General features: G+C 34.5%; 1 protein-coding gene across 1 annotated transcript in view; it reads left to right on the plus strand.

Moving 5' to 3' along the window:
- The first annotated feature begins 9,194 nt into the window (after positions 1-9,194).
- LOC137926035 (muscle segmentation homeobox-like) overlaps positions 9,195-23,794 on the plus strand; it is a 42,403-nt gene continuing 27,803 nt past the window's right edge. The window contains exon 1 of the mRNA XM_068769566.1: positions 9,195-10,276. Coding sequence (XP_068625667.1) covers positions 9,892-10,276 — 385 coding nt within the window. The 5' untranslated portion in view covers positions 9,195-9,891. The remainder of the gene's footprint in view (positions 10,277-23,794) is intronic.

Genomic DNA, 23,794 nt, shown 5'->3' on the forward strand with positions numbered 1-23,794 from the left:
CTTCTCATTACTGATTTAATCTCAACGGAACTCCGAGCATAGCACTCTCGTTTGCGCTGTGGGTCATCTTGAGCCTTCGTTTAAGGCCCACCGTAAGCGACAACGTCTTGGATCCAATCAACACTGACAACACACACTGGTCAGTGACCTTCGTCTTCAGGCATTGCGATATTTTGAACTCTAAAGTCTTCATAGTAGATTATCACAAATATATGCTAAAAAAAAAGACAAATTTATATTATATTTCATTTAATTCATAATCATCGAGAACTACAGTTACAAAGAAAGACTACATGACTAAATAAAAAAAAGCTACATTTTTATTATTGAAGTTTAAATTAAATCATGTTTATTTTAAATGTATTTTACAAATTTATAGTAAGATCGGAGAGGTCATGTTACACTGGTCGATATAAATGGAAGCCCGTCGTCTGGTTGTTTTAGGCGCTGTTTGTCTTTGACTTAACAAGGCCGCTCTTTAACGAGGTGCCGTTTGCTTTGTGTTTGTATGACAAAACGGAGTAGTCCACTTTGTAACGTAACAGGGAGATCAACTCGGTTAATTTCGTAAAATATTATTTATAATTTAAACCCTGATCGCGCACTGGTAGCTCAGCGGTAGAGGAGTGAGTCTTGCGATTGTAGTTCGCGTGTTCGATTTCCTTGATACAGCCTTATATAATACACCCATCGTGCATTATGATATACTGCTCACAAAGAAGTTGAAAAAATATTATAAAGACTGGCTATTTAAAAAATTGATAGTCACAATTTATTAAAGTTTAAATACCTAGATATCTACAAGAGATTTGGAGCTTCATGAAGTGTCAAGCAATGGATGACGTGATATCTGACATTCATTATCGTACATATTTAAATTTTAATCTCATAATTATATGTTTGACTCAAATAAGGAAATAGCTTACGAGTATAATGGTTTCGTCGTTTCGGCCAATAGACGCACACTCCCAAAGATGCCATGCTTGGCAAGCGAATTGGCAATTGCTGCTGCCCATCCTCTTGTTGTGAAACTTGCTTGGGAACATTGGCAATCTTACATAATGAATAAACAAATCGTGAACTATATAAGATTGTGTCCCGGGACCTTTATCACTGTGCTACAACTGCTTAAAATGAAAAGCTTCTTACTAATCTGCTCTATACCTGCGTAGTGGCATGGTTTGCACATTCTCCCATTAAAAAGAGGCCATATACCATCTTGTAACACGATTACCAGCCTGGTCAAGGAAAAGCCGCTCTTATCAGCGAGGTTGGACCGTAAACTGTAGACAACAAGTCTCCGATCATTTTAAAAGAAGCTTCATGTTTCCCATCGCTTTCCGAAACGGTAGTAGTAGTAGCCAGCCAACTGACCAAACTTATGTTCGATTCTCCCGGGTGCCCTTAAGTATAAGTCTTTAACGTGTTCTGAGTGGCGGCCCAAACCGAAGCCTGTGTGCAAGGTAACCATGGGACGTCCTAAGCGATCTAAGGGCTGGGCGGCCTCCCAATTCGGTAATAAAAGAGTAGATTTAATGGAATCAGGCGTTACCTTGCGGAAGTCCATCCTAAGTAAGAAAAGGACCAATATTTAGCCACTTCCGCACATGCAGTGATAGTCGTGCAACAAAGTGCACCACCCGCCAGCCCGCTGATAAATGCGTATGCGGCAAACAATGCGAATTACACAACTGCCACCGTTAAATCACTCAATACCTGTTTCACCCCTCCACGGGGCATCTTCAGAAGTTATGTTACAAAGATTGGTGCCAAACACAGAGTCTAGTCTAAAAGCAGATTAACATAGAAAAACATTTAGCATATACATGTAATTAAAGAAATAATGTTTTTTTTTATTACAAAAACTGATTACATTAATTAGTCGGTTGTGCGACGCAAGTAAATCATAAATGTAAGTCTGTAAACGTGGTCGAAATGTAAGTAGCAATTGTGGAATATTAAGGCGGGTAATGTTTTACGCCGAGGGCCGTGTCGGCGGGAACGCAACCTTTATTTCTTTGTCGCTTGTCTATGCGTACTACAGAGTGTTAAAAAAATTACATGCAAATTTATTTTTAATTATTTAATCTATACCCGAAAAATATCACATAATTAACTAATAATTCATAATTATTTTTTTAATAATATTTAGTTTATTAAGGTATCTAATAAATTTCAATTTTCTCAGAAAAAATGTTACATCAATCTCTTATTATAACATTTCTCTCCCTTTAAGCCGATAGATGCCCATTGCAAGGAATAAGCTTCTTCCAAAAATTTTTATAAGGCGATATACCATAATCGCCACGGCACGCAGGCGGGTTGATGATCGCAATGTGGTATAATGGTATGCAGGAACCGCAGCTACCCATCCTCCATAAACATATTAACAGTGTCAATCATACATAATTAATGTACAAAGTGTACTTACACAAGTTATATAACAATGCATCCTGAAAGCCAAACCTGCGACGCGTCGATCAGGTCTTAGTCCTTTATCACTGGGGTCCGTTTAAGTATTATATATAAAAACATTTACATAATATAGGTGTGTCATACAAAGATATACAAAATGACAAATAATTAAGAACTAAAACATAATATTCCGAAATTTAAATTCAAATTGTTTTTATTGTTCCAGAGATTATAGACAAAAATAATGAAAAAACATAGTTTATAATAAGTTTTTTGGTACGTAATTTGCTTTTATTTTTAATTACAGTAAAACATGAATACCATAAATGAATGCTGTACTAAAATATAGAAGGATCCTCGTTAGATTACGTCAGCCATGCTTGTCCTGTTCCTTCGTAGGTACAACGCAACAAATGTTAATATTGTTTGAATATGCATTCCATTTGTTTTTATTGCTAGAGAAATACTTGTTCTGTACCTGGGGAGGGGGATTGTAATGGAGCTCTGTCCAATGAACTATATATGTCCTGCAAAGCCTTATACAGTGGACCTGCCTTCACTTAGGCACGATCCATAAATTCTATACTTTTTAGTACGAATAAATAGAATCAGGAATGATGACCCGTAGACGAATGTAACAAACATCGTTCTGTGGAAAATCAAGTTGCAGTGGGCAGGCCGCGCACATTAACTGATAACCGCTTAGGTTTGTTGATTGTTGATCTGGAGTGGTGACCATGGAACGGCAAAGTGGCCAGACGACTTCAGGGTCGTCAAGAGACGTTGGATGTCCAGCAATAGACGCCCAGCGGCTAATATGATAACGATGATTATAATCAGTCCAAAATACAGGAAAGGGTATAGGTAGCTACCTAGTGTCTACCTCACTAGATATACCAATGACATAGGTCACGGGAAGTCGCCAGATGAGGCGCTGACCTATAGAGGCCACACCGGTCTTCGTGGCGGCCTATGGTGGAGGTATAAACCTAGTAGCAGGCGTCGTAATGAACATACAAGATGACCCTGCAGACCTCGTGAAGTTGTGTCGATGATTCTTGTGATGAAGTTAGACGAAAAAATGTGAAAATATGAACACGCTGTATGTAGAGTGGAAAAAATTGGCTAACTAAAAGCTCATTTCCAGCGGAGTAATACCCGCTCCCCCTCACTATTATAACCTCCAAGTTTTTAATAAAAAAAATATCTCCCATCTCCGCTAAATTGTCCGCGCCACTCGGGAATATGAAAGTCGTTATTTAAAAAGAGCGTCCCTTTTGCGTATTATTTCGGTATAAATTTCAGTTAAGCCGTTTTCTTACAAGGGCCTCTCGAGACTCCCGCAGAAGGTCGTATCTGAAATTTTATTGCGGCACGGGATCCCGTGGCTTTTTTCTCCGCGCAATTTATATTTTAAATAGATCTCGGCGCGGATCTTAATTAAATCCTCTGTATAATAATTTAATAGCACACCGCCACCTCTCGATTGCCGCGCCGGAGCTTTTCTGCGATTTGACAGTATAATTTTCTTTTCGACTAAACATTTAATTAACGTCCAGCTGTATTTCTTCTCTGTAATGAACGTTCTCGAAACTTCGACGCATTTGTTTTTTATTTTACTCGTTACATAATTATCAATATATCTTAACAGCATTTGTAATGTCATTTATTTATACATGAGATTGTTTTACACACAACCAATGTGAATAAGTACTACGAAAAAGTCAAAGAAATTACTAGTAATCGTTTCATTGTCGATTTGTATGATGTGGAGACAGGAGCAGAGGTCAACATCATCATGGTGTCAGCCAATATACGCCCGCTGCAAGTCAGGCCACCCCGAAATTCATCACGGTGAGAGGTATAACATCGAAATCTGTGTTTGACCTACTGGATTTAGGCCAAGACGGAAAATTAGCTCATTTCTAAAACATGCTTCCTCTTCTTAAGCAGTATTGGAACGATTATTAAAATCTGGTCAAGTGGGAAGGGGAACCTGGTCCATGAAAGAGATAACCAATGCATTGCATGGACGCCCCTAAAATCATACCCGAACCATACAAGACGATGGACCCGGCGCCTGCACGGTGAACCCATGGAACGGTGATAAACTACTCTTTACTATCTTAGAGAAATCTAGAATTATGAAATAACCTTTTAATATATTCTTCTTACATCTCTTTTTGCATAAACTCCTCATTTACTCACCGGTTGCTGAATGTTTGCAATATTTACAAATTCCGCTGATTTGAGAGAAAAGGCGATAAAGGCTTTATTTACTATTAGCTTCCCACAGAAACCTGGATGGATTTAGAATCTGATGATGATGAAAATCATTATACACTTACTCGTTGAAGGTGAAAATGGCATAATCACCATCACTATCATAATCATGTGTCAAAGAATTAAAATTAAATGATTTAACGTAATATTTTGTTAGGTCACGTAGCACAGAACACATGGGCGCTGGTGCCTTTAGTTTTTATTGTGTAGACCACAAGTAGTAGCCGCAGTGTAAGACTCAAAGTGGACAGATGACCTTGTTAAACTTCTGCAAAATGCTGGATGCAGCTGCTTCCAACCAAACAGCTGGATATCTATGGAGAATTCCAATGTTTAGCAGTAGACGTCCCAGCTGAAATGATGAAAACGATAAATATAATAATATTAAATATGAAATAAATAATATATCACATTATTGTATACATAAAATGTTGCTTTCACTATATGTGTATTATAAAAATATGGTTAAAGACTTGCAAGACTGTTTCAGGCATATAATTTATATTGTTAAAATAAATGATTACTGTTGATATTTATAATGTATAAGAAAGTCAATATCACACTTAAGGTAAATAAATCTATGTATGTGTTTCTTCGTTATTATATAATTGGTTTAGTTAGCAATTACTTACAGTCATATACCATCCTTCTCATGACATACACAAGTGGTCAATTTGAATGAACCTTTTTATAGGAGATATTTGTAATGAGACGTATTAATTAACAAAATAAACCACGAATTATGGTATCTGGCGTATAATGAATGAGGATTTTTACGTGTCACCTATAGTGTCTCTTACTGAAAAGATTTACGAGTATTGATATTAATTGCAATATTCAATAAAATCTACGTAAATTCGTAGTTATTTTATTACCCCACCTACTAGAAATAAACATTACGCTGCCATGATTGTATTTTTTTAATTAAAGCCATCGTTGATCTCTCTGTACAATTAAATTACGTTAATTGGCTAAAGGGGACGAACTGTAGGGGTGGGTTTTGCAGAATTCTTATCATCATTGCAATAGGTACGAATTTCGAGTGACAAATAAAGAAATATATTTGCGAATTGATATCGCTAATGGGGTCCACATTATGATCGTGTTTTGAGTTTTATTCAGTTGTAATAAGGTTTACAGTTTGATATACGGAGATGCACAAAGAGATGCGAGATATCGATTCAATGCGATTAACCCAACGTTAAGCGACGCGGTGCTAACGACTCGATCCGAATTACTTTTTGTTGTGCTTTTATCTGCTTGTCTGCTTAATAGGTCTGTTAAGTAATGGCTGAACAAGGTCGCGAATCTATTTTACTTACATACTGCCAACCCTAGCCCTGTCGTAATCCAGTTGAAAAACTATTAAACAAATTTCAGAGTAACTATTTTATTTTTCCGATTTAATGTCACTCCTTGTAAATATGTTGACCATTGCATACATTGCAATATTTAAGATATATTATATGTAATTACTACTAAGTATAAACAGACCGTACTTTAGTACAAACAGAACTTGTACTTCAACTAGTGTTTTTTGGGAAGCAAATTTGACGAGACGGTAGTCCGAATAGAGTTGATTTTTAGCCTTTTCCAGCTTCAGGTTGTTATAAAAAGTTTAATGTTAGCCTAACAGTGTAATTCCACGTTAAAATTATGAAGGAACTTCTAGAGAGGTTGCGCCTGTGTTAGCGTCTATGATAAAGATACAAATTCATTCAAAATTCATACTTTTTATAAGACTGTTATTGATCAACAACTTTATTTAAAAAAAGAAAGTATTTTTGACAATATAAACTTTATATTTCTTATTACAAAATGATTTATACACAGACATTTTCCGCTAGAAATAGCGTAAACGAAAACAAAATAATCAAGCGATATAATTGCCAAGGATTTAAGTATTCGTTTATTGAATAATATGTTTTTTTTTGGCCATTTACGTGTTTACATATGTAAGTGTTTGGGCATATCTATGTGTACAATATGGGCTATAATCAACAGCTACATTAGCTAAAGAGTTTCCAGTGGGTCAAATTATCCACTGCAGGTAAATTTTAATATGCGTCATCATATGTTCTACCGTAAAAACTCTAATGCTGGGGTATTGGTTTTTCCCATATATTACGAATAGAACCGATTGAAAGTGATCTGCATCCAGCGACCCAGTTTAAAAATTTGGTAACCTTCTAACCGGGCGTAATAAGTAATTTTCACGGGACGAGGCTCTCGAGCGTTGTTATTATAAAATACATTTAACCAAAACGAACTAAACGAAGCACATTTCTTCGCTACCTGTCCTTTTACCTATAACTGTGGGTACCAATAAGACAGAGACATTATTTTACGAATAAAAGAATTTATGCCTTTCTCCTTTACATTATAATCCATATTGTCGTGAATCCTTGATGCTCAGAACATGGACACAATCTTCTTTATAATACTCCACCATTTGTGTCTACTTCAAGCATCACGGAGCATGAAGTTTGATGTTGAGTTTCGATAACTCAAATTTTTATTAGTATATGTATGTATATATATATATATATATATACATATATAAATATATTATACATTAAAACTCGCTTTCCTCCACCGGCTTTGCGAACTTAATCAACTTCCTCTCAATCCTCGCGGCTGGAATTTCGTAAAGTCCTGTTATAGATGACCTCTCAATGAAATGAATATTCCTACCAAATTTCAAGTATCTAAGCCTTATGAATTTAAAGACATATTGATGAGCCAGTATATAGGTAGAAATGTATATAATAATTGTTATATAATTACTAGGTAGCATTGGTTGTACTATATATATGCTTAATAAGTGGAAATGACAAAAAATGATTTCCCATCGAGTTGACGCTAAAATTTGGAACACGTTTCACTGCGGCTCGTGTGTGTGTGTGCATGACTAAGACAAAACGTTTAAATCGTGACTCTCATATTTGAATTTCTCTGGGAACGTACGTGTGTGCCTTGTGTAAAGCTGACGTGACGACAGTCAGGGTTCCTGTAATGAGACGCTGTTAAGCCAAATTATATTAATATTAAATTAATTAAATGAAAAATTACTTCAGTTACTTTTTATTCTTTAAAATCATTGACTCGACTAACATAGAACTAAAGTTTGTTCGACATAACATTGTTTATTAAAATTTTTCTCTTTTTACGTACATTTCTGTCATTTTAAATAACTTTTATGTATATATGTTTGTCTATATTTACAAATTTGATTTAATTGACAAAGCCATAATTAAATTTTATTAAGGCTTAACTTTAAAACTCGGTAACACGGATTTTAATATATAGAAATTGTTTAAATAGTTAGAATATTTTGAAAATTAAGTATTTATATTTTTTCTTCTCAAAGAAAAAAATGAGTCGAGCATTGCCCTTGTACACTTCTAATTAAATAATATAATAATACATAATCGACAGCATAAAATTAACTTTAATTTATTTCGTAACGCACTTACTGAGAAAAACCAACAAGAGACTCGAAGGAGTTTGATTTTTTTTTTACAATTGTAACAACAAATAAAATTAAAAAATAGAACAATTCATTTCCCAGCTTTTTTATCAAGAATACTCTCAAAGAAAAACTCTTAAAGAGTAATGTGGCTTTTGTAAAAGACTGTGCTTAATGAATTTACCGTGATGCTTGCTATTTTGTTATAGAATCGTATACATTGGACCTATAAATAGCTGAGACACCAGTGAATGGTCATCTTGATTTAACTGTTCCCTAATGATCTAATCTACCATTTGTAGAAATTATTAGTTGGAGGTAACTAACAAAATTGTGTAACTAGCAAAAATGAACAAAAATGATATTTATTAAAAACGTTTCAACTTTTTGAGTGCCTAGTCACTCGAAAAGATTGCAGACAATCGAAAAAAAAATTAAACTCCTAATCTGGTGGAACTCCCAATCAATGAGTGGAATTAACTCTGTGCCGAGAGCATCGCATCGCCGTTTTCGAACTGTCACTCGGACGGTCACCGTTCGGACGGCGAGCAAGCTTCCCGCCTCGCCCACGCGGCCCGTGTCATAAACAAATCAAACATGGCCGTCCCGCCCGATATTAATGAGACAATGAGACATTAGCTCGCTACAAAATGCCTCCGTATTCGCGAATAATTAAATCGTAAAGTCCCCTCTACGCCGCCTACGGCGACCGTCTATTTACTCCTTTTTCATTCAACACAATAGCCGCTGCAATCCGACAACCTTCTATTCCAGTACGTCAATTCTATTTAACTAATACATTCAAAAATAAACTTTAACACAGTCAGTTAAAGTATACAACAGAATGACTGTAGAGAATTGTATAAGGCGTATTCCACTGAGAGCGTTAATTTGAGCGCGACGAACCCCGCCTACCCAATATCGCGTTTCCACACATGTTCGCTTGTAGCGCTGTCTCGCTCCGTCCGCGCCGCTTATTAAAATTCCTCGATCGGTCGTTGCGTCTCTGTCGGGCGGCAGAGAGGGAGAGGCGGGCCGCAGTCGCGCTTCGCCCCAATACTAGCGCGATTTCCACAGAGCCGCCGCGCGAATCGTTACGCGGACGACGAGCGCTCGCGGACGCGCTCGCTGCAACACTACTCGCAGCCGGCAGATTTTGAATACAACATTCTATATTCAAAATACGAATTTTTTCATAACGCGCAATATCCTATCCGCGTTCTCACATTCCTATTTCGAATTCAGTGTTGCAAAATTTCGCAAGCTTTGTGTATGTGACAAGTAAAGACTTAAAATGAACAATACGCTTTAAAATTAGAACTATTTTTATTTCTAGCCTGTAATCTTAATGGATTTTTGGAAGATTAATGCTACACTTGGAAGACTAAACAGTGGGACTGCCTAATCTTTGTTATAGATACTGTGTTCGGTGCTGAGGGTGACAATTAAAGTGCTCTAGAATGTACTGTATTTTCTAGTGTTTTAAACGCGAATTAACAATAACATTTATTGACAATTGTGTTATTTAATTTAAGTATAAACAAATTTTAAATCTGATGGCGACTAAGAATTACTGAAACTTATCATTAACTGTGGATATACTAATGTATTTGATGTAGGCAGAGAAGAATTGTTTAGTACAATAGATTAAAAATAAAGGAAATGAAGTAAGTGTTGCCCGTCGCTTGTGTGAGATATTCCTGAAATGCTATTGAGTAGGTGAAATGAAGACATCGCTCGAATGTGAGCGGGCCGACGCCCCGGACAGCGGGGGCAAGGGCCGAATATCGTTCAGCGTGGACTCACTGCTGGGCGGTAAGACCGACGCGCCGAAAGAAACCGCTGATACAAGTAGTATCGACGCAGAGAGCGCGTTGGAGAGCGATGACAGCGACGTCGATATCGAAGACGTTGAGTCCAATGCGGGAGACGAAAGAGACGACAGGGAAAGCAACAATGATGGAGAAGAAATGGAAAGCAGGAGCGGTGTTGTGGTACCCCAACCGCTGTTGCCTCGGCTGTACCAAGGTCCTGCACCGCCGGCGTGGCCTTTCGGAGCTTTCCCTTGGATGGCGCCAAATCCGATGTTCAGAGCTGGATCTCCTAACAGTAAGTGTACTGGAGAAAATTATCGTAGCTTTTATAACAGCCACCCACGTTACCTCTGAACGCTCCTTCAATCCTACTTGGGAGTGGTATTTCATAAAATTCTTTCTTTACTCACCTTTACTGATAGTAATATTTGTTTCCAAATTTTAAGTTTGTTAATCTTATGATACTAGTGATACGGCAATGTATTACGTTATTCTCACTTCAGGTATAACAAGTTTATTATTAATAAAGACAAATTTAGAATAAAATAATTTCTTTCATTAACAACTCTGTTATATATTTGCTTATATACATATAAATCCAAAACGTTTAATAAATACATATAGATTTAAGGATATTTCATAAAGAAAGACATACAAAATTTTATTAGCAACAATTAATAATGGCTACTAAACAAATTAATGTATTATTATAAATGCTATACATACTACGTTTACGGTGGGATTTAGTTTCAACCGGTTTTATTGGTAATCTATGGCAGAAGCCTATATCCAGTAGATATGACAATTTTAATAGATGTTCAAAACGAAAGCAAGACTATTTACTAATAAAATAATGAATCAACTTGTAATTATTTTTACAGTAATAGTTTTACAATTATTTAAAGAGATATGAGAAGATATAATCCACAACGAATGCGTCATTTAATTAAATATATAGTTAAATATCAAACTACTTATTCCATATTTATTACTTGAATTACCTTTAATAATTGACACTAAATTAAATTATGAATTAATATTGTAGACGATTTTATATATCTCGCACAAACCGTCCAGATGGGTGGACTTAGAGATCACTCGCCGAATCCAACTCGGATGGACAGTGTTCGGGAACAAAATATAAAAATACCACAGGGTCTGAAGACGAAGACGTTTGACCAATGTGTGTTGCTTACGATGGGCTTTATAGGAAGGCTCAAGATACACCCACAGAGCAATGGAGATGGCCATGTTCAAAGTTGCACCACGAGATCGAGTAAGAATAAAAAATTAGGAAATCCGCAGAACAGCCAATGTGTGGCGGCCACGAACTTATAGAAGCGGCGTGGCCAGGCCCCCCTTTGGATAAATTGACGACATAATAAAGGTCGCGGATAGTCGCTAGATGCGAGCAGCGCCAGACCGGTGATCATGGAGATCTTTGGGGAAAGCCTATGCCTTTAGGGTAAGGCTTCTATAGGCCGATACGATAAAGCTATGTTTTATTACATATCTATTAATAAAGAAAATTAGTTTGTCTCTAAAATGCTCATAAATATATATTTATAAGGTCATTCGAAAACAATGGATGCAGGTCGCTTTCATTCGATTATTGAAAATCATTGAGTACAATATGCCCAATAGTGGACATCCTTTGGCTTAAATGATGATGATGATCATAATGTGCTAGTAAAGTAAAAAAGAAAATAGATTTCCCAGGTAACCATAATTTACCGGGTTTTAAAAACACCTTGATTGTCAAAACTGACACAAAAATAAACCGTATAGCAAAGTCACAACACAAGCGAGTTCGTCAATATAACATATTTTACAAATTCAATTACAAACATGACAATTGTTATTTATAGCAATTGTAGGATTTACTTCAAATGTTGCACAAGGCATTTGAATTTAAACAGTATCTTTATTGCAAAAGTTCGGATGCTTAAAGATTTAGCGCCATGATTTTAATAACACGTATGTGAATTCCATAATTATTTATTATTACATCATCATTATCAACATTTCAGCCGTAAAACGTTCAATGCTAGACATAAACCTTTATTCACTGATATCCAATAGGACCAGTAGGAATAGGAAGCCTTCACAAGGAACGTCACAATTGGATATAGTATAATCAAATTGAAATAAATTTCTTATTATAACAACATTAGGCTCGTTATAACTTAGATAAATAGTTAATAAATAGTTCTTGACCATTTTATTAAAAATGGTCAAGAACTATTGCCTAAACTATAATTATTTATCCTTTAATTCATTAGTTGTATTCTCTCTGTTTCTTTATTCTTTCCGAGGTAAGTGCGATCGAAGTCAGTTTGATGTTTATATTTATTCTTGTATTATATTTATAATATCTATTATACCGGTATATGTATTATACCATATTAATTATAAGTATAAATGATATTTACATATGTATGTATGTTTATATATGTATTTTTGAACACTTTAACTACCCATTATTTATACTTCTACTGTTTCTATACTGTGGTTGTTTGTAAGAAATAGCTTCGCGTGATAACACCGCCCTTACTTATTTGTTTATTATTATGAAACGATTTATATGTATTCTAGCGTGTACAATAAAGAATATCAAATTAATGATAACCAGGTATAATATAAGGTTTGTTTATTAATTTATTTACATAGTGTACAATATCCGAAGAGCCCTACCTGATACAAACAATAATCAAACAAAATTTCAATGTAATAGCTTCCTTCTATTTAAAGTACGTTTTTACAAGAGTTCAAAACTCTTCATGATTTGTGAACCCACAACTCAGTCGTGTTTTTTAAGGATATCTGAAATCCTTTCTACAATACATATAGCAATTCATTACTAAACTTAATCTTATAAAAATTCATTAATAACAAAGTTTTTTACGCGATTGGTAAACTCTTAAAATTTATTGCATAATAAGTCAAGGGATTCGTTACATAGAAATCAAAGCCAAGATCAGCTATATATATATATATATATATATCTCTTTTGATGAAGCCTATGCCTTGCAGTGGATGTATGTCGGCTGGTATGATGATGCTTTTAACATGAAAGTTTATTGTAAGTGTAATTAAAATAAAAGCGACTTGATGTCCAATTGAAATACTAAAATAATAACCCTTCTAAATTGTCCTCAAAATTTATTTGTAGTCCCCGCAGTATCTATATAGTTCATTCAAGGTTAAACGAACTGTAATAAACTTAAAAGCATAAAAAATAGTCACACTCTGTTTACTAAAGCAATATAAAAGTACATAATTAAAACACGCTGCGTCATTATAAATATCTTCAACATTTATCTTTGGAGCGTGGTATCTGTTTGAGCTATCTAAACGCCATATCACGACTTAATTTGCAATTTTGTTGTAACAAAGATGCCGACCGTTGTTTAAAACCGCTGCCACGTGAGTACGACGAACTGCGAGGCTGTAATCCACGACTCGCGACGAATATACATACATACATATGCCTCAAACAGAACTGAAACTAGAACATGCGAATTTAATACTCATTAATCGCTGATGTTGTTGACTTGAAGGTGTTGACAGGTCAAGGCGGTTTCTCCTCATATTTATGTAGGCTTAGATGTAAAACAGACCCGACGTGTATCTACGACCCGGACGTGGAGGAAAATGTAATCCATCTATTATGCTTAAAGATTGGCCTGAAGGCGAAACAACTCGATGTGATTTTGCCGAATTCTGCGTCCGGGTGGTGGAGGACGCTGTGCGTAGAAATTAAAATATGTAAGAAAGATATGTAAATTGTATATATTAAAATATATACAGGTGACATATACTAGAATAGTGATAAGCAATAACGTAATAAGTATAAGATAAATATTAAAAAAAGACGGCCTAAAAAATTTTTAAAAAAGAACCAATACATATATAATAATAAAAACAAAAAAGAAGGATAACGATCATGATAACCATAGTCATAAAACTTAATATAAAAAATAAAAATAAAAAAAGCAAAGGCCAGCACGGCTAATACTAGTAGTAAGATATAACCAATAAGCAAAGATTTGAGGGAACACCTTGACCTGGAGACACATAGAAGGATCTAGAAAAAAGGCATCGACCTCCATGTCGATGGACCAACTTGAAAAGTGGAGAGATTGGCAAATGGGGTTTTTAGTCGGTTAGAGTCCGACACTACCTGGGCAACATTCCCAGGTGTCCAGTAGGATTTTCCCCATTTGCTAATTAGCTCGACAACATTTTATCATATATAAAAAAATCGCTGATGTTAATACCACAGTACTACCAAAACATCAGCTTTTTTAATGATAACTGCGAAATAATGTTGATAGGTTCGATTCTCGGGACTCTAATATAATTCACTCTTTGTGCATTATATTATAGGATTACCACTGCTCACAAATAAGTTTTCAGATGATGGACAGCACCGTCCTCTATGAACCGTAATACCATATACTGCGATCGACATTCCGCCTTCCAAACGTGGCAGTAATGGTACATCTACTCATAGATATCTTTGGGGTTGCAGAGGAGAAATCGATAAATGACGATGACCGAAGCTGTACCGCGCCATGGGGAAAGCCGCGTGGTGGGGGCTGAGGAAACAAATCTATTAGTGCCGCCGTGAGCGTTGGCGATGGCCTGTGCTCTAACTATATTCTCCCATATTCAATTTTAATTATCCTCTCATCTATGTCAAACTTCAGTTATCCCTTATAAGCAATATGAGGCTTTTAAAAACAATTATTTAGGCACCCAAAATAATCTCGTACTTACAAACATACCCAACCATATAATTATGTAAATATTGTATCGCTTGTTTTACTTTAAAAAATTAAATCGTATTGTATGACTGTTAATCAAAACTTGTGTAAATAACTTTAAATAATATTAATAGGAAGTTTTTAACTTTTGTCTTTGTAGTGGTATTTAAATTTGTATTCCGTTAATAAGCAATTTAAATTGTTAAACTATATTCTAGCATACTTCGTCTAAAGCACTCACATAGTGAACAGGTTCTAATAGAGCAGGAGATCGATGTCATACTGTCTAATCAAACCACGTGGTTTCTCTTTAATCTTAAAACAACATTGACGTCTTCAAGTAATTCAAAAGTGAGAGAATTGGGACGATGAGTGAGATGTTCGACATCTTGTTTTTAATAGCGCTGGATATATTCGGCCAGTATTGTTGTGTCTAAGTACTTTTGTAATTAGTATTTTTTTAACTTCCATGGAGCATTTGTAACATTCCTCTGGATGTCCTTTTGAACACTTTGCAAGCTTACAACAACCCAGGGTTGGTTTTACTGGCAACTTTCCAAATCTTTCTGTCGTATGACCATATGGGTTTTAAGATTGTACACCAGGAACTTATTGTACCCAGAAGTAATAAATTTCAACCGATCATACAATATAGGCTTTGGAATTTATGATTCACTTGATATCTTTTTGATCTTATGTATTTTGCTCTAATATGGCGTCACAACATTAACGTCACGACATAGGCCTCTTTCCCATAGTTCCAAAAAAGTTAGAAACGGTTTGCATTTAGTAACTTCCGACGGTTTTAATAGTCCTATGTCCACTTTATGAGTGGACCTCCTTCGCTGCTCTCACATTCCTTAGTTTCCAGAACCTTAAGGCCTAGCTTTAGTTTCATTGCGAGATCGAATCAGAAATGGTGAGATCCGCAAATGAGCCAACATCACCGACTTAAATCGAAGAATTGCTCATCTGAAGTGGCAGGGGGTAGGACACATCGCTCGTTCAACCGACGGCCGTTTCACACGAGCCGGTAGACGCCACTACGTGAACCGAAGACATTAAGGTCGCTGGAAGTCGGGCGGTGCGTGGATGCGGGCAGTGCAAGACCGATCATCGTGTATGCCTTGCAATGAGCATCCATCGGCTGAAAAGAAGAAAAAAGCCTAGCGGACATTTGTACTGTCGCCCTATTCAAGTGAAACCCGTGGTACTTCAAGAAATTACTTTTAAGTAATATATTTATTTTTTTAACGTACAGGAGAAGTTTTCTTTTCGTAACGTGAAACTTATGTAATTATAATTCTGCGAATTTACTTGTATGCACCAATTTTAATGCAACAAATAAACTGAAGAGAAGGTTCTCCAAGAGGATCTCGACTCAAATTTACACTCGATAGTTGTTTAGATCTCCGGTTTGTTGCAACCAAAAAGGCCTGAGCCAAAGTTGGTTTAAAAAATTTAAATCAAAGCTTATAAAATGGATTTCTATATATTTACACTTCTGCCCTACATGCATTCTGTGCTCTTTTTCTGTCCCTTATTTAGCAGGCCTTTGATTGCAATCTCTACTGCAAGAAATCGCCGGTCACTTATGTAGATGTACACTTCGCAATTTTCCTTCTTATTTCATCCATTTTATTATTTAATAATATTATTATGCATTTAAGAAAATTTACATAGACATCTTGTATACATCATAATAAGAGTGCTAGGAGAATCCAATTACATGTAAACTAGACCCGAGCACCCTTAAAAAGGAATGATTGTAGTGTCTCTTTTTAACAGGTTTACACTGTTGCTTAAATGGCATTAGCAGACAGGGTGCAAAGGGCTTTTAGTCAAACCTTATTAAATGAAGTAAAGCTCCCCAAGGAGCCTTCGAGCTTCATACTAGTTACATGTTTCTTTTTCTTAAATTTTATGGTCTCCTTTTTTGGGGACATTTTCTTTCTCCCTGCCATGTGAGGGTGGGAGATTATAACTCGGGTAAAGTATTTTTTTCCATTTTATTCTTTTGTTTCAATTTCTCCTTTCATCCTTCACAATCTCTTATATTACAATTTTCTTCTGACCATCACAATCTCTATTATTTTTCACATTCAAATTGTCTCCCGTGCATTAGCTCCCTTCACTCATCTTCGTTCCTAGACCACAATTTGTCATATTATCATGCTTTTGACTCAATTAGTTCTATTTTCATTTTTATAAAATATAGCTAGTTTATTATCATTTGTTATTTACAAAACTTATGTTGCTTTATTAATGACCGGGATGGGATCTTGCTCGACCATTTTTGACTTACTTCTGAATTTTATTTTTTTCTATGGTATATACGTAGTACGTTTTAGAGAATTCTAGAAATATAGTGCGACATTTTCTATCTTCTTCGATCCTCTTCCCCATGTCGACTTCAGAATCAGAGTTTCACCGTATTGGAAGATCTCCGAACTGTTAATTCGTTTAGCTGAATGCGGCATAGAAGTACTAGGGTTAAGGGCCTCCTCCGGGGGTCTTGGACTGTTACTCTTCGATGATATTCTTACGTCTTCTTTCAACTTAAAGATAATAGTAAGTTAATGTTGTCTTTATACTAATAAGGGTTGTATAATCATGTACAGTTACATGAGAACTTTGCTAGAGTTGATAGCTTTGTTTAGCAAAACGTATCGAAGCGAATTAAGTTAATTGAAAATGTTTATCGGCCGGCGAGATCCCTCCCGGGTCAACAGGGCGCGGACTATCGACGGCCTGCTGACCCCTCACGATCGCAGAACTACATTCCTCTTACAGCTGTATTGTGATTTGAATAAAAATAAATTAATTACTCACTACCAATGTAACTGTAAAATAATCCATCAACGAATTACCGGCATATAAAGGTTAATTCGACTATTGTATTTAACGTCTACTTCCGCTTTCTGTACTGCTATTGTAGTACACTATTTAAAATTCAATTCAAATTTTAGTGGACATTGTCTTTGTGATTTTAAATTTAAATTTAATGTAGACCGCTCATAAATAAAACATCACCAATTATTATATAATTACATTCGAAGGTCAAAGTTAATTTTATATAAAAGGACAATTGATTTTTTAAATACAAAACTAGTTGCTTCCCTCCCGCTTTCCAAATTTAATATCCTTTAGCCCTTGAAGGTTGAAATTTATAAAATCTTAGCAGATCTTTACTCATTAGAAGAAATATTCTTTCTAAATTTCAAGTCTCTTAACTATTTAATTCCAGAGACATCGTGATGAGTCAGTGCACAGTTGGAAATCCCAAAATTAGTTGAAGGCGTGCTGCTATATTAACTTTGTCCTGCGAATGAACTAAATCTAATGTTGTAAAGCTAAACTCACGTATTTTTTTTTCTTCAGACGGAATATAAAATGTTGTTAAATTCATGATTAATATTTAATAATTAATATAATTAAAGTTTCCTCGAGTTACACAATTCCAATTTATTAGTACGTTATCTAACAAAACCACGGTGTGCAAATAAATGAACATAATAAATATAATATATTTGTAATTAATCAATCACTAACGAATCATATTACTTATTTTACAATTATTATTAATTAATTTTAATAAATAATTAGTAACGCCTTTGTGAACGTTTTCCTGTTATACCGTTTATTTATATACTGCAAAGGCCTATTAATAACCATTATGTAAAGGTAATCTAGATGTATAAAGCAATAAATATGTTTAAAGAGAAAACAAAATTACTTTCGTAAAACATTTGGTGAAATTTTTCCATCGATATCACTAATAATGATCCTTTTCATATAAAACATTATACATTTCAAAAGTAATCACTGGATCCAGAAATTTTCTTTGACTCAATTAGAATGAATTATTAATCTACCAACAATGTTTACTAAAGTAAATCTAGATCCACTGATTCTTAAAGTTGACGAAATCGGTTTCTCAGAGCTCTTTTAAAATAAAATAATTCGACAAGCTCTCTTATTTTATAAGTTTTTATTTGAAAGTTATAGTTCATTTTGTTAACTAGTTTTTTTTTTATCTATGTAACACTATTGTAGCATGTACAATTATTACATATATAATCTGTGTACAACGTTGTGAGTTATATTTACCCGTCTTTTTAACCCATAGATGGCCTCTACATGGCATATGCCTCCCAAAAAGATATCTATGGGGTATGTAACATGATCGCTGCACTAATGTCACCAAAATATCATTGATACTCTAATGTCTCATTACGTGTTGTTCACTTGTCTTCCATTCATTTTATTTCTCTAACTGGCAAAAATATGTCATTGTACTATACATCTAAAGAATTATTAATGGATATTTAGCCTAGTTTTTGATCTGCGTTGTGCGCGTTCTTCACTTTATACACCAGCACAACAACATCAGTTTCTACAATCATCATTGTTTCAGGCCATAGAAGCCCACTGCAAGACATATGCCCCACCCTAAAATATCTATGGGGATATATACTATAATCGCCGCGCTTGGTAGGCGAGTTGGCGTGCGCAGTCTAGTACTAGAGTACGCAGAAGACGCTACTGCTCATCTTGTAACTTGTTTGTGAGCAGTGGCAAACCTATATCATTAATGCACAGTGTGAATTATATAACATTTTATTCGTAGAATTGAACTCGCGACATACGATCGCAAGACTCAGTCCTCTACCGCTTGGCAACCACTGCCACATATATATATATATTATTTTATTATGTTTACTTGTCGTAACTGTTAATGTGTAATAGTTTGTTTTTGACTTAAATGAAAAAGTCAAAAGTCATGCTGTTACTAGAATAACTAATTTTAGTAGGAAGTATAGTTGTCATAATTTTAAATGTCATTTAAAAATATATCATCGTCTTAGAGATGCCTAGTTGATTCATTTAACCGATCATAGTTAATTAAGATAATTTGACTACGAGAGTCCCTAGTATCACTTCATTTTGAAATAAGGTCTCATTGCTCAAAATAGTTTGCTAATCCCTGTTTTTCACAGAGCACCGATTTAAAAAAAATCATTTGCATCATAGCCATGACGTATAACATCAAAGATTACCGATACGGTTTAGAAAGAACCCGCCGTGAAATGGAACCATCAATCAACGCTATTTAAATATTTCGGTAACCAACTTCACGCTGAGCTCCTACGAACTGCTACCAAATAATATTCGATGACATTTTCTTAATGATCTCGAATTGTCTACAATGACAAGAAAAATGATACCAACAAAATGGCGGCAAAAACGAACATGTTGACATATGTCATATGTGTTGATTATCTGTGTTCTCCCAGTAATTGACAGAACAATAATTTTTCATCGCGCTAATTCGGCGGCACATTTAATATTTTGTTAATAAATGTCTTTTTTCTTTATTACTCGGTAAATATCTCTTCTCTAGAATATTTAAAAAACTGTTTTCTGGAGATCACTTTGTCACTAATAAAATTTTATTTTTCAAGCCAAATAATAGTGATGGTACTATTGTAATGTATTTGAATTATTAAGATAATGTAATATTTTATTTATAAAAAGTTTTTGGTACAACACGAAGTGCTTTTTAGTCGTTAAACTACTTTTAAAATGCAAAAAGTAAGTTTCTTCTTTTTAGAAAATTGACTTTTCTACTACCTATATAAGCAAGAAAAATAAGAAAGTAAAATAATCGATCCTGTGTTCTTTATCAAATTAATTAAAACGCGTAGAAAAAAGATTTAACCATAAATACTTTTTGCAACATCGACACCCACTTTGATTAAAGATTCATTAGGAAGACCACCAACACGGCAATTGCGCTAGTAATAAAACTTTACATAACCGCTTTCTACGCAATACATAATTGCCTTGTACATCAATAAACATACTCATCGCTTAAGAGAGATACAAATGCATAAGAATAATATACAATAACTTACCATTACTAAACATTTCTATGATATTGCTTTCAAATGAAAATAAACTTTGTGGGAAAACTGCCGAAAACTTTAATAATTTTGGATATAAATAAATTTTATTGACATTTTTTTTATTAATTTTGCCTAATTTATTTTTACACAAACTGGTAAATGTACCGTGGGTAGGCGTCCCTAGGTGCATCGAGGACCTGCTAGATGAAGGCAAAGCAAAACCAATCATTTGGCAGTCTATGGAGGAGGCCTATGGCTTCTTGCTTGATTCTTACTCCATTTGATCATATTTTATTTTTCAATACTACTACAATAATACTAATTATTTTAATAACAACACCATTTACTTCGTTATTTATGTGAAAGCGCTAAATATTCATTTTATTAAATATTCAATATTAAAACAAACGGACGGGAAATATACAAAATATTTTTTAATTGATACGAAAGAACATTAATAAAACATTTATAATTGATTTAAACCGTGTAGATATGCGTTACACTTTAATTAATTTATTTTCTTAACAACCGATTGTAAAATCAAAAGGACACAAAGCGTGTCGATTCGTCATTCGTGCCGGTCCATTGGTCGCACGCCGATGAAGAAGAATTATCGACTGCCGGCAACTTAGTTGTACGCTTTATTTTATATCTATATTTATATATAATGTAATCATACCTTATTAAATTTTTTTAAATTAAACCATATAAATAATAATAATAATTAAGACCAGACATCGTGGCAATCTACGAACGGTGAAGTCTACGCCGATCAGACATTGCTTTTAAGTATTATTTCTATTTTTACGAACTCAATTTCGATGAATGATCCTTACGGCTAGCAGCGTTGACTTATAGGTTTAATAGTTGATTATAATGCATAATTATATACAATTTGTATATAACTCTACTCAACAAATATTCAACATACATATAATACTTTTTAACGTAAGGTTAAAAGTTCCCATTAAAATGTTTGTTATATGTAAATGCAAAGGCGGCCTAAGTAAGACATCCTTTAGGTCGACGGCGACATAGGTAAGTTCGCTTGAAGTAACCGGGTGCAAACAGCGCAAGACTGGACATCGTGGTAGGCTTACCTGCCCTCTCATGACAAAACGCAACTCAAAAGAAGCAAAGATGAGAAAAATCATTTAAAGTCTTCTAATTTTAAAATTATCAATATCTTATTTATTTAAAATTTTATTGACGGATTGTATACGCCTTGCAGTGGGAGTTTATTGGTTGATATGATGATTATTAATTTAAAAAAATTCTAAACTTTCCATTACATAGAAATTATAACCTTATTTGTTTATTAAGGAATATTTAATATTAATTTTAAATAGTTTTAACAAGTTTACGTGTAGTTTACAGATAAGCTAACATATCAACTGACATTTTTGCAAAAGACGCAAAACCGAAGTGGGGGTTAGATGACTTTTAATAAATAATAATTTAGTTTTTTTTATGATTATCGTAACTAAGAAATATCAAAATTTGATTAAAAAAACAGTTAATTATTGTTGTAAAAATATACCTAAATCTTAAATTTATTTTTTTCGCCGAAACGTTTCACGCGATGTGTCGGCCAATTTTTTCTTTCAATATTATGACAAGTCTTTATTAATATATAATTATTTGTGATTTGTTTTATATATATCCCGCTAATAATAGTTTGTTAAGTAATATAATAAATACGTGTTAACTCCAGTGGTAGGAGATATTGGTCATTTAAATGAACCCTAATTAATATCAAAACCATCTTAATTCCTTTGCTTATGATACTTCCAGTCTGTAATGGGCAGTTGTTTAACTAAACAATAGAAAAAACGTAGGTCAGCCATCACTTTTCAAATAATTTATAGGTACAGGATGGTTTTTATTGGTGTAAAATATATAAATGGGTGAAAATATAGCACATTTACTGTCAATGTATAATACACCCTATTAAAATCAATAATAATAAACAATAGTAGTCCTTGCAGACTTAACACTGCAAGGAATTATTGCCCTGATGCACTTCAATAGAAAAAAATGACCTACCTTATTTCACAGTGTTCACTTTATACAGAATGATTAAAATTAGACATAAAAGCTTGAAAGCATTATATTATAAGTTACACTTATATACAGTGGTATACTCAACAAACAAACTTAGTTTAGCGACGCGATCAATGGTCACGGGTTCAATTCCTGGGACACAATTTTATATATAATTCATATTTTGTTCATTAATTACATGGGATTGCCGCTACTCACAAAGAAGTTCTAGACGGCACCTGCAGCGTCCTCTGCGTATATACTGTACATAATCCACACTGCGATAGCCAAACCGTCTGCTCAGATCGGCGATTATGGTATACCCCCTTTGGGGCAGGCTTATGCCTTGCAGTCGGCACCTAGTTACAGATACGACGACTCAGCAAATATTCGCTATTTTATATAGATAACTATATTAAATAACTAAAAGTTAAGCATAAAAATTCAAATAATAGTTATAATTTGTACATAAACATTAAAAGGAGAAAATTTTGAGATATATGTAGAATAAGAATTCTTAAAGAAAGTATAATATCAATATTATCGTTTTTATCATAATATAACAATGGTCGCAATTGAAAACGTTTCATGGGCTATACAATTCCAATGAGAAATGCAACCGCGATGAATAGCGCCATCTGCCGAGAAGTTCGCGCGCGAATCGTAAATCATTGCAAACGCCGGTGTAACAAGCGACATGGCTTATGATCACATATTTTATAGGCCTACGCGGGAAAAAATTGTTCCTAGTATAGAGAATTAAATGGCGTCGCGCTCGACTGACTGCCATTTAAGGCGCAACTACTTAAAGTTAAGAAGAAGAAATAAATTATTTTCACCTCTTGATTAACAATTATAACAAGTTTTTGATTTAATTTATATGGAGCAACAAATGTTGTGGTCGCTTATTTCGGACCCAATCGGCAATCACACATTCATTCAACGAGCTATGGACACGATGGCTCGGGATATCGTATCAGGAATGTAGAGATATGTAGAAGAACAAAAATAACGGACGTTTCCAAGCGAATTGGCAACTTTAACTGGTAAAGGCCAGACCACATAGCGCGTAAATTGGTCGCCGCTATGGCC

This window comes from Battus philenor, unplaced genomic scaffold (assembly GCF_028537555.1).
Source record: "Battus philenor isolate CCGP_79_NKW_IND1 unplaced genomic scaffold, ilBatPhil1.0.hap1 SCAF_28, whole genome shotgun sequence".
NCBI lineage: Eukaryota > Metazoa > Arthropoda > Insecta > Lepidoptera > Papilionidae > Battus > Battus philenor.